Below are 12,942 nucleotides of genomic sequence, written 5' to 3'. Positions count from 1 at the left end.
GATAGTAGCTTTGGTTTGGTCATGCCATGGTTTCCCATGTACACTTACTCTAGGTAAGTAATTCTGTTGTCCTAAATGGAAGTTCCCTTTTTAGTCTTTACAGTCCAAGTACACTTGATCCAGTGCCAAGTGTAAAATCACACTTGGCGTGCATTCTTCGCTCAAAACTACTTGAGTCAATAATTTCAGAGTAAGTCAGAATAAATTCAAACCTAACAATTTATGATTAGGGTAAATAAATTATGGCAATTACATAATCAATTCAAAGAAAATCAATGCAAAACATCAAATGCTCAGAAATAGAGAGTAAAAGACGCATAACACTGCAATGTCTTTCCAGAATGAATTTGCAAATTACTTTTCAGATCTATTTTATCCGTGAAACGCACTAAAAATAAGTCCTCTTTTCAGCGTGTGTTCTCATGTGGGTATAACGGGTTCCTTTATGTGTGAAGCTCTTTCCACACTGAGGACAGGTGTAAGGTTTCTCTCCAGTGTGAAGTCTCATGTGACTCTTCAGACTTTCTTTTCGCGGGAAGCTCTTTCCACACTGTTGGCAGGCGTAAGGTTTCTCTCCGGTGTGAACTCTCATGTGAGTATTGAGATTTCCTGTGTTTGTGCAAGTTATTCCACAGTGATGGCACATAAAAGGCTTCTGTCCGATGTGAGTTTTTACGTGGCGTTTAAGGCGTTTCCGGTCCTTAAAGCTCGTCCCACACTGATGACATGTAAAACAGTTCGCTCTTAAGTGAAGCTTCATGTGCTGAATAAGGGTTTCTTTACGTGCAAAACATTTCCCACACTGACCACATGAGAAAGGTTTCTCTCCAGTGTGAACTCTCATGTGAGCCTTAAGATTACCTTTTCGATTCAAAGTTTTTCCACACAGTTTGCAGGTGTAAGCGCTCTCTCCAGTGTGAACGATCATGTGAGCATAAAGGGTTCCTTTATGTGCGAAACTCTTTCCACACTGATTACATGTGAACGGCTTCTCTCCGGTGTGAATCCTCATGTGGACTTTAAAGTTTCCATGTTGATAAAAACTCTTTCCACACTGTTGGCAGGTGAAAGGCTTCTCTCCAGTGTGAATTCTCATGTGGACTTTAAGGTTTCCATTTTTTTTGAAAGACTTTCCGCACTGTACGCAAATGAACTGACTTCTAGTTCCCGTGTCTTGAGCTCTATTTTCTGAGGAAGTCTTTTCAGTCTCTGAGCAACTAAAAGATGTTTCTTCAGTTATGAAATCAATGTGTTTCTCATTCAGATCTTGACTCTCCTCTTTCAGCGCCATCAGGTCTAAGGCAAATAAAGACAAATATATGTTAACTCCAGCTAATGGCAGAAAGCAACAGACATCAAAACATTTATACATAAATAATACATAAAAAACAAAAATATACGTAGCTGTAAACAGCGATAACAGGCTCAAGTACTACGTTCCCATCGTCACACATGCATTTAAGTGGATCAATATAGAAGGACTGTTTCATAGCCTGTTGTGTCTTCCTGTTGCTAGCTGTTGGCGTTCTGACCCTGAATCACAGTAGCCATATTCATGACCCCATGACCAAACCTACAACACCAATGTGATCTTTATCAGAGAATGCACTTAAAAAATCCTGGACTTCCCATTTTACCTTTATGACTTTAATTTAAACCCTCGCAATGGCCACACTGTTCGAGATATCAAGATTCTGCTGGCAATTTAGCATCTTCAATGTCTTCCCTATTGGTGTGTCTCAATCAGCACTGAAGGGGTGGCTTCTGGAATCCACTGCTGCTTCAATGTATGTCTAATGAGTGATAATCAAGGTATTAATCAATATTTTTCCTTCTAAATATCACGAGTTGAATGACTTCAAGGCTTATAATATTTTACTTTGTTATAGAAGTTACCAGTCTGATTACTAAAATGTTCTTTTCATGTATCCTCTATGTCTGTATTTGATATCTGAATGCAGTAACAGTGATTCCTCATTTAGCCTGGCTTCCAGAAATGAAATATGGAAAGATGTTTAGTTTGAGAAAGGTCTTCAACGTGTTAAAACATACATCTGTTCTTCTAGGTCACCATGACAACTATAGGTCATAAGAATCATTGGAACCAATAGTTTAAGTGACCATCTCTTTGATAAAGCCTTACTTTCCAGTTAGACTAAAGTGTAGCTCTTCTTGAGAGAAAGAACGCATTATCTTGATGTTTTGAGAGGACTCTCCTGTTTATAGTTAGAGCCTGGCCAAATCCAACATTGGAAAAGCTGTTTGTCGGTGTGTGTGTTAAGTCTTTTTGGTTACAGCTTATGGAATAAGTGGCATTATTGGTGATCGACTGAGTTGTTCGGGATATGCTGGCGCCCAGCAACCCAAATCTGCGACCTGGAAGGTCTCGACGTGCCTAACTTCAGGGTCCGAGTGTCAGCTGCATAATCTATGGAGATATGCTTCAGTCTATCTGTATATGTGTGAAAAATTACTACGTTTATCTATTTCTTAGCCAATGAGAATCATTCAACCTGTAAGCAATGACGTAGATTAGACCTTGGAAATGGTATAACTGCTGTGATCTTTGTAACTGTAAGCGGGACGGCCTACGAACTCCTGTGCGAGTGCTGAAGCTGACTTCTGCTGATGAAACTGCAAACTATCTTCAGTAAAACTTTTCTTTCATTTATTATAATTCTGACTCTGGATCTGGGTCTTTGACTGTTAATCCCCTTACAGCTCCATAGTTTACTAGTCAGGCTTTTTAAGGGTTGTCTCAATCCCAGATTCCTACCAGTGGACTGAAATGTTCAATCCTAAAAAGTACCCCAATGCACTTTGAAAACCAGGAAGCATCAGTGAAATTAAGAATAACTAATTCACTAAGGGTTAATTCACCCAAGAACAACTGTTAAAATGCATATTATACACAATATGAACAATCATCTTATGTACATAATGTATTTTAACAAATGCCTGCAGAGGGCGCCAACAGCCTGGTGTTGTTATACAGCAGATCAAATCCTTGTTTAATATTGGCCAAACAACATTTAATTAAAATGTTTACGTATTGTTTAAATTAAATTAAATAAATAAAAATGCTACAACCACTGTAATTTCTTGAACAAGAACATGTGGATTAAACTTTTTATTTGAAATCATGATGAACAGTTAGCATATTTAGTAACATATTGATGTATTCTCCTGTGATGGTATAGGTTTATCAATGATTTATCTTACAAATCTGATGAAATGGTGCACATTGCGTACCCAGATGAATGTTATAAGCAACCCAAACTCAAAGCATATGCAGAGATGGAGTTTGAGATGCGCCTCTCCACACATGTAAATGCCAACAGTTCATGTGAAGCAGCATTTACTGTGAACGGAGCCGCTCTGAGACGCACGTAAATAATTAAAGCTCATATATATTAAACTCACAGGGCATACATTTATTTATTTTAACAGCAGCCTTGTGAATTCACAATAGCACTATGCTATTTTTATTTGGTTTTGATACATCGTGCCGACTTAAAAACGGTCTAATAATCTGGTATTTTGCCGGTTACTTGACACGAGTAAATTGCAATCGAGGTATTATATATTTTTTTTTTTAAATCGAGTACTCGAATTTAATTGAGGAATAGTAACGGCCCTAATTTTGTTCATGTTGAATTGCAAAACTATGGTGGCCCAGTAATGCATAACACAACACAACACAACACAACACAACGCAAATATGAGTTAACACCGCAAAAACAAGGAACAAAACAACAGAAATGCTCCCTCTCCTTTCTGGATGCATTAAAGCTAAGGACTTTATGCTAGAGGTCATTGTCTAAGGAAATCCCAGTTTGGGGAATTTCTTCTACAGTAGAACTCTTTTTTTTTTAAATAAACCTTTCAACTGCATTTATTGCTTTTGAAAACAGCCAAATAATTTGTATTTAGGGGTGTAACAGTTCACAAAATTCATGGTTCGATACGATACAGTGGTGTCACGGTTCGGTACGTTTTCGATACAGTGAAAAGAAAGAAATGCAAGAGAAATTTCCTTGATATTTTGTTTTTGTTTGTTTTTTAAACTAACATCATGAAGTATGATCATTTTTTTCTTTGAACAGTGATGGAGCTATTGCTATACTTGACCCATCTTCTGGGGTGTCTTAGCATATAATACAAAAAACAGCTCCTTATAACAAAAGTTTGTATTTTAAGTTTGCAAGGCTCCAGATTAATATTTGAGGGCAGCAATTTTATTAATAAATCATCACTGTCTGTTGCATTGAGACTCTGCTGGTTTCATTTTGAAATTCTCGTCAGTGAAATAAAGGGAAAACAAACAATATTAACAATATGGTTTGTAAAATGTAACTCACAATGTCCATTTATTGTTAATTTAACTGTTATATAAAATAAATATCACATATGATATTGTAGGCCTATGATAACAACTTAATATGATATAAATATAAGACAAAAACTCATTTGGGAACACACCTATAACTGCACACATCATGCAGTGAAAGCATGAGAGACAAAAGCGATGTCAGATCACAGTGCCTCGTACATCGTTAAAACAATGATTACACTATAATAATAGACAATACACATCGCACACCACTACGCACATAAAGAATGAAGCTCTAGGCAGGAACTCACGGTCTTCCAGGCCAAGTGCATGCAACCACTGGCGCCTAATTTCCTAGTCTGCTGGAAAGCTATGCAGTCCAGCAACACTACACCTATGTACCCTCCTGACCACTGTACTAAATACAGATACGCTAGCTTGTACCAAGGGAGGGCATGGTGAGCTGGAACCTGCTTACGTCACGCAGTACCGCAAACATCCAATAGGATAATTCAACTGCAGTAGCCACCGTTCAACCTGAAGAGGGCAGCACTCAGATGTTTTTACACCATATATTGTAGAATTAAAACACTTTATACCCAAATGTCAAAAAAGTTACTCGAATCAATGAACAGCACTAATAAAGCCCCATTCTTACAGATCATTAACTAAAAAAAGGTGGTTTAGGGTTTAGTTACCCTTTTTAAAAAAAGGGTCAGCAGAGCGCCAACGGCCTGGTTACACTAAGGCATGATCAAATCCTTGTTTAATATTGACCAAACAAAATTTAATTCAAATGTAAACTTAATCTTTAATATTTTGGTCACTTCTGTACGATAGAAATGCAACAGTTGCTGTAATTTCTAGAACAAGAACAAGAACAACTCAGTGCAAGAGTTAAACTTTTATTTTGAAATCGCGATGACAATGCGCATATATTTCAGAAAGATATTTATGTATTCTCCTGTGTTGGAGTAGATTTACAAATGAGTTGCGTTACGAATCTTGTGAAATGGCACACACTGCGTGCAGATGAACGTTATAAGCCACACAGAGATGGAGTTTGAGAAACCCAAGATGCTGACACGCATATAAATGATGACAGTGCAACGATGAAACACGCGTCCGAGGTTTTGCGTTCCCAAATGCACATTATTGGAAACCTAAACTAACAGCACATGCAGAGACTAAGTATGTGTGGAGCAGCGTTTAGCCTACTGTGAACGAAGCTTAGATACTTTAACACAATCTGCACGCATGTAAATAATTAAAGCGTTGTGCTTCTCTGTGAAAAAAGAAAAAACGCATATTTTAACTAAATCACAGCCTATAGCACTATGCTATATTATGATTGTAAATGGTTTTAAATAGATCGCGTAACCTTAGAAAACGGTGTAATAATGTGGTTCATGGATTCTCGTCTGTATATGCGCCACTTCCGGTATTTTGCCGGTTACTCGACACAGGTAAATTGCAATCGAGGATTTTTTAAATCGAGTACTCGACTTTAATCGAGGAATCGTTACAGCCCTAGTGAATTCAAATGCTTTCTTTACTGGAACTTTAGCCTTTAATATTGTAGTAATATGGCTCCTTGTATAGTTTTACAGCATTAGCTGAGAAAGATTTTTATCCTTAAAGGGACAGTTCTTTCAGAAAAGAAAATACTGTCATCATTCACACAAGTTGTTCCAAACCAGTATGAATTTCTTTCGTCTGCTGAATGCAAAGGAAGATATTTTGAAGAATGTTGGTAATCAAAGAGACGTATTTCCGGTAAAATCTCAACCAGCGTCTCTACTTCCACATACTATGGTTCTATAGCGAAGTGTAATGTTTCTAGCAGCAAAACTTTAATAAAAAAATAAATAAAAAATAAAAATCACACAGCGTTTTATGATTTAAGTATTATATATTTGTATAGTTATTTTAGTGATGGCTTCCAGAAAATTTAAATATCAACGGCGGGAAGACAGTAGTTCGGCTGAACATTGTTGTGTCCTGTTATGTGAGGCCTCCTCAAAGATTAACTCTGTACTGAGTTTCCACACTTTTCCTGTGGACGAAGAAACACGCAGAAAGTGGATTCACAACATTCGACGTGAGAGATTTAACATCACATCTCATACAAGGGTCTGCAGTCGTAATTTAAAAAAAGATGATCTGATTGAGCCCTTGACCCCTAAAGGGCGCTTGCTGCGAAAGGGAGCTGCACCAACCTTATTTCAGTGGAAACACTGGTAAAATTACCATTGTTCTAGGTTTGTGCCAGCTCTGCTCCGTTTCAGAACAGCTGTGAACTGGAGGAACTGCACTGATGCCTAGCTGTGAGTAGTGGGCTGTTTGGTAGTACAGTGCTGTCCCAGCAACACAAGAACAACTACTCTGTGACAGTGTTAAAGTCCTTTAATACAATCTGTGAATTGATATGTCCTCCTACTCATAATCTATGGGGCTTCTCTGACTTCCTCATCGACCTGAAACATGTCGTCCTCACGCTGATCTCTCCTGAGAACTAATCTTTACTGGAAACTGAGAAATTACTCATAGTCAGTAACAATCATATTGCACATTTTGTATGTAACAGTTACATCGCATAAACAAGCAATTTTCAAATGTACGCAAAACTATATGTTTAATGATCCACATAATAGATCAAATAATACAAAGACCGGTATGAACTTGTCAGAAACGGAGAAAAAGATTTTACAAACCGATTCGCTAACGTTAGTCGAATTTCGCATGATATGAGAGAATAACGTTACTCACCCTCAAAGTTGTCAATGTAGCTTGAAATATATAATTTAAAGCCCTTCTCTCTCTTGCTCTTAGGCGTTACAGCAAACTGCCTCACAATGGTGTTGACATCGTTTACATTAACCTTGGGCAGTTCTTGTAAACAGCGAGTGTAGTTTGCCATTATCTTCACAGCACAGAATGTAAACACGGCTTACAGCACCAGATGTGAGTGGGCGGGCTGAGACTAAACCCGGAAGCGATCGTGCATAGAGCCTATTTGTTCAGTAAACCACTGTTTAATAAAAAAGAAAAGAAGAAGCAATTTTATGTTTAGCTGTTTGTGTGTGTTTATGTTTTGGAAAGTAGGAACTTCTCAGGTTCACTTGAAGGTATTATACTTGCATTAGTGTTTGTAGTGCATTAGTAGTGTAGAGCTGGACATTTTAATAAGGATCAAATAAACCAACCTGTTTGTGTCTCAGTTTCTTCTTGTTTCACTCTGAATGTTTCATCAATCTTCACGTCTTCACTCTCCTCTTTGATAAACGCCATCTTTATAACAGTGTCACGTGGATCTCAGTCGCTTCACCAGGAGTTCTTCTGTGTGTTTGTCCTGTTTAAGATGAGAATAATTAACAGAAAGAAAAATAAATCCACACTAAATCTCTTTGTGCGTCTCAATCAGCTCTAGTTCAGTAGTTCAGCAAACTGGTAAGAGAGTCAGTCAGAGAGAGAGTTAATAGACTTAAATCATCCGATTAAACTAAATCTCAAATATCAAAATTATACACAGAAGTTATGATCTACAGTTGGTGTTTAATTATGTATAGATTATATTTAATAGATTACTCTTTCATGAAAACATTTGCAGTTGGTTTGTTAAAGTTGTCATTACTCATGTTTGTTTGTTGTTCATTGCATTTACACTGTTTTAACCAGCAGATGACATCAGTGTGTGTCATCAGTTAAATTCAAATCAATAAAATAAAAAAAAAACATCCGTTTCTCTCATCACTATTTACAACTCACCACATTCGTGTTTACGAACTGATTCACGATACTGGGAGCAAAATTAGGATGCACTTCAATTGCGGATGCACTTTACTCACAAGAAATAATGTACATTAACTTTAGATAAAGCATTACAATGTTACATTCAATAATACATAATTACCTTTAGATCGCTCACAAAAACTATAAAAACACACTGAATGGTTTGCATCTATTTAAACGATTTAAAACACTACTAACCTTTCTTCAGCCAAATCACAACAGTGGCAGGAGCGCGGCGCAGCCACATGACGTCACTTCGCCGCACCATAATAAAAGTCCTGTTCACACGCTGAATTATGTGCATGGAAATTACATACAAAAAAAAAACACACAAATATAAATAATAAAACATAACAGAAGAATTCAGAGTAATAAAAACATTTAAATACATGTCTAATTGTGTTCTGAAAATAACTGCGTATGAAAGTGTTTGTAACACATCTAATATTTGAGATTCTGTCTAAAGTCATGAGGTTGGCAATTTATTTTTTAATTATTATTATTGGGTTTATTTCACAATCCATTTTGTCATTTTTGTTTGATTCATTTTCTATTGCCATTGCAAAAACTACTACTGTCATACAAAAAAAATGTTTGTCTATAAATGAAACCAGATTATTCAAAAACAAATAAATGTATCCTATATGTATATAGTTGCAATTGTCTTCTATCCACATTAGCATGCACAATACAGGTGGATGTGTAACATGATCTGACCTCCATTTAGGAGTTTTTAATGCAGTGCATTTTCATCAATCTTTTCTCAAGGTCAGCATGTGTCGTTACAGCTCTTTCCAGTCTTTTGGAGTGACTAGTGTTGCTTCAGACAGATATATATTTGAACATCTGCTTTCACATTGCTTGTAGGGGTAAAGATAAATATGTGACCATTTTAAGCCCTAAACAAACTCAGCCTAATGTCAAAATCACACACACACACACACACACACACACACACACACACACACACAAAAAAAAAATATATCAGAAAAGGGGTTTTTAAATGACAAATGGAGGTTGACTCTCTGTCAACAGAGACAGACAAATAGAAAGCTATTGGTGTTTCAGTGGGACAGCATCAAATACTCTGACACAGCCTTAAACAGTAACACATCAGTTAATGTAAGGTTTGTTTCATTTTAATGTAATATTTTGTTAATGTATAGTTGTCCACAAAACTCCACATCTATGGAACACTTAATAATGTATATTTGTAACATTTGCTCCTCAAGACTGGAACTTTGTTTCTGTAACAGTAAGTAAATAAAGATTTTTTATTTTTTTGCGTGAACTATCCCTTTAAACTCATACTTGAGTGTGCAATCTTTCTTTTAGGGTACGTTTACACGTCAACGATATGCTTAAAACGTTTTTAGTTGAAAACGGTGTTGTGTAAACAGGCCCTTAGATGCAATTATTATTTTTTTTCACTGCAAAAAATATATTTTATATTATATAGGGGTATATTTTTGCAGTATCTTTTTATGAAAGAAGACCAGTAACGCTGATACCAATACTGCTACTGATGTCTCTATAAAACTGAATTTTTTTCTCAATTTTAACCATTAAATACAGCCATTCAACATTACAGTATAATTATATTTAATTATACTGTATAAATAATTATAATTCAATTCTTTATGGTGGATATGACCATTTAAACATTCTCAACACCAAACTGCAAGGTTGATAAAACTGTTAACACAGTACTATAATGAAGTCCGAACATAAAAAAAAACCCCAGCTAGACAGGTAGATGCAGCTTTCAGAGATCAATCTTGCACATTTCCCCCATCAACGATGGCAACACGGATCGATTCAAGCTCAAAATATATAGACTAAGATCTAAAATACTGAATGATAAAAATCAACCTATTTATATCACCTTTCTCTAGTAACCCCTCCGATGTTGAGTGGTGGAAGACGTAGCAGTGGAGTACATGCCGACTACCCCCTTGAGAGAGGCCTGTGTAAGCGGTCCAACTGAGTAGAGCGATCTCAAGGAGACTAAAAACCACAGCCTCTAGAGCAGTGGTTCCAAATTCCAGTCCTCGTGACCCACTGCTCTGCACATTTTGTATGTCTCTCTTATCTGACACACTCAGTTCAGTTCATGGAGTCTCTCCTAATGAGCTGATGATCTGGTTCAGGTGTGTTAAATAAGGGAGACATACAAAATGTGCAGAGCAGTGGGTCACGAGGACTGGAATTGGGAACCACTGCTCTAGAGCGCCTCTTGAGATCAAGTGAGTGAGGTTTACCCGCACAGCGACTACTGGCTTACGGCAGTTACACTCACCCCCCTAAACCTCAATCCCATCCAGCTGACCGCTTTTACTCTACCCACATACAGTTACACATATACTTCGGATAGTTAGGGGAGTGGCAAGGTGCACGGCTGAAGGGAGAGTGAGGGAAGAAACTAGGCTGGTAGTGAGCTGTTTGGAAAAATATAGACTCTCCTTTGCGTGTTGTTGGTTTTGGGGAAGTTGGGACGCCAAGTAAATGACGACCTTTTGGTAATTGTCAATTGATTCTCTTGTCCCTTGTGCTCAGTATAAACAGTGAGAGAATTTTGTACTTGTTTTGTGCTTGGCTGTTCAGACAAGGATTCACTGCTGGGACGTGGGACTTCTTTGAGGCGACCCATGGGACGGGTGCCCTAGATGGTGTGGGACCCTGAAGTTGAGGTTGACAGTCTAGTTAGCAAGAGGACAGAGACATTCCTGATTCTGCAGAACAGTTTGCTGTGTTGCATAAGAGACACGTAAAATCAAACGAGGAAGCGGTTGACAAAGCAGTTTCAGATAGACCTGCAAGATATAGTTTCAGCATCGACATCACAATGTGCGCTTCCGTGATGGTCACATTGCAGGATGTGCGATGTCAAGTAAGGCAAATTAATCCAAACACATCATGCTATAACTTGAGCCCCATATAGAAAAGCGACTGACAGAAGAGCCCATGCACTCAAACAAAACAAGACAGAAGGGCACAGACATGGCAAACAAACCACCATGTGCTCCAACAGAAAACAAACACACAGGACTGGCAGAAGTGCACAGGGCATGGGTGTCATGACCCTGACGCCGAAACTGAACCAAGACTAGACCAAAGTGTCAAGATCTGGACAGCACACCCCAAACACACAAAATATAAGAGCACACACTGCATTAAAAGGGGTGTATTGTATTCCTGTAGTGTATACACATTTTCGGATGAAAATTCGAATTTTGGATGAATCCGGGTGTATTAGATATGGGAACCAGTATTCGTTTTGTGAAAGGGAGTATTAGAGACCTGATCAGATATGGGATATACCAGGGGTCCTTATACTGCTGAAAATATACCAATTCGGATGTATGTTACTGAGGTATTCATCCAGGCAACTGCCATTTATTGCCATGGCAAGTAATCCCCTTGCATTCGTGTTAACTCTTTCCCCGCCAGCGTTTTTGAAAAGGTTGCCAGCCACTGACAACATTTTTTTATCATTTTCACAAAAAAGTTCATGGCACCCAGACTCTTTTGTTGTATGAATATCTGTACACGCAATATATCAAAAGAAAGAACAGACCCTCTGCTTTTAAACAACAACAGCAAAACCGGTTTTATTCTAGCTTAATGCATGCTTTTTTTAATCAACACTTGAATATGGATACGTTTTTGTCAATGACTACATCCAGATCAGATTCAGAATGATGATCAAAACATAGATGGAGTAGATCGAGTCAAATGACATTGGTCCATCAACACCCCTAAAGCTTCAAAGTACTATAGCTCGTTCTGGGTCAACATTTCATTCAGTAACTTTAAACAGTTTTGATTTATATGCTGTATAATGTTGTAAATGGGCATATGATTACAAATGAGATTGCATATTGCTGCTGCTTCTTCTTCAACTGTGTTTTGATCAGGAGATTCTGTACTCTTTCAGAAGAAGTGTAATAGCGCCCCCTACCGTATAACAGTGAAAACCCGGAGAGCCGGAAATTTCCATCAATGGTGGGTAAAGGGTTAAACTGGAATGGCCGCTGGTAAAATCTAAATTTATCCCACTAAGAAATCCTTACAATAAAGTGACTTTGTCGTTACATTTATAATACATCCCTCTCGAAACCCTTACAGGTGAGTGACTTGATAGGTTGCAGGCCGACGTGCGCAGCAAAACTATGAAGTTTAAACAATAATTCATTGTTTTTATGCTTTGGAAAAATTGTAAATATAATTTAAAATATAAAAACAAACAACATTTCAACAGAAAACAACATTTAAAAATACAAGTCAAGTCACCTTTATTTCTATAGTGCTGTACAATACATTCAAAGCATAGCAGGAAAATGATTTATTTCAGGCTGTTGTTCAGCTCAAGTCAGTTCAGTGTTGATTCAGTTGTTAAGATTATCAATTATTAAATTAGTTCATTTAATCTGTAAAGCAGCTCTGTAGAAAACAGTGATGCCATTGTCCAGCTTGGATAGTTAAAACAATACAAAAATGGATATTAAAAGATTGCAACAACCTTCTGAACTTGAGTTGAAGATGAGTTGACCCAGTCTTGTGTGTATGATACTGTGGAAAAGAGAGACAAAATCTGATATAAATACAGTATATTTTCTGTGAAATAATTTGCTATATCATATTTTCCAGACTATAATAAATTGTGTGTGTGTGTGTTTTTTTCTAATCTAAAACATGCTGTGATTTATACTCCAAATGGATTTATATAATGCATTTAATGATAAGTAAGCAAAAAGCAAACTCTAAAAGTGTTTTTAAAGACATATTTCAAACACACCAACAGCTACAGACTGAAA

General features: G+C 37.2%; 1 protein-coding gene across 1 annotated transcript; it reads right to left on the bottom strand.

The window, feature by feature from the left end:
* Positions 1 to 201: 201 nt before the first annotated feature.
* On the bottom strand, positions 202 to 8,386 carry LOC311081847 (uncharacterized protein). The gene is made up of 3 exons (XM_084112552.1): positions 8,324 to 8,386; positions 7,540 to 7,685; positions 202 to 1,296 (listed from the first exon to the last, which is right to left on the bottom strand). The coding sequence occupies exons 2-3, from the start codon at positions 7,622 to 7,624 to the stop codon at positions 389 to 391; spliced, it is 993 nt and encodes a 330-aa protein (XP_083968678.1). The 5' UTR covers positions 7,625 to 7,685; positions 8,324 to 8,386; the 3' UTR covers positions 202 to 388.
* Between the last annotated feature and the right edge of the window lie 4,556 nt (positions 8,387 to 12,942).

Source organism: Abramis brama (genome assembly GCF_963993115.1).
Source record: "Abramis brama genome assembly, chromosome: 4".
NCBI classification, from domain to species: Eukaryota; Metazoa; Chordata; class Actinopteri; order Cypriniformes; family Leuciscidae; genus Abramis; species Abramis brama.
This window is presented reverse-complemented; position numbering and strand designations above follow the sequence as displayed.

Excerpts from the sequence above, each read along its gene's own strand:
- LOC311081847 (XM_084112552.1), bottom strand. The coding sequence starts at position 7,624 with ATGGCGTTTATCAAAGAGGAGAGTGAAGACGTGAAGATTGATGAAACA. Across the intron at positions 1,297-7,539 it reads AGAAACTGAGACACAAACAG|ACCTGATGGCGCTGAAAGAG; the intron begins GTTGGTTTATTT and ends TATTTGCCTTAG.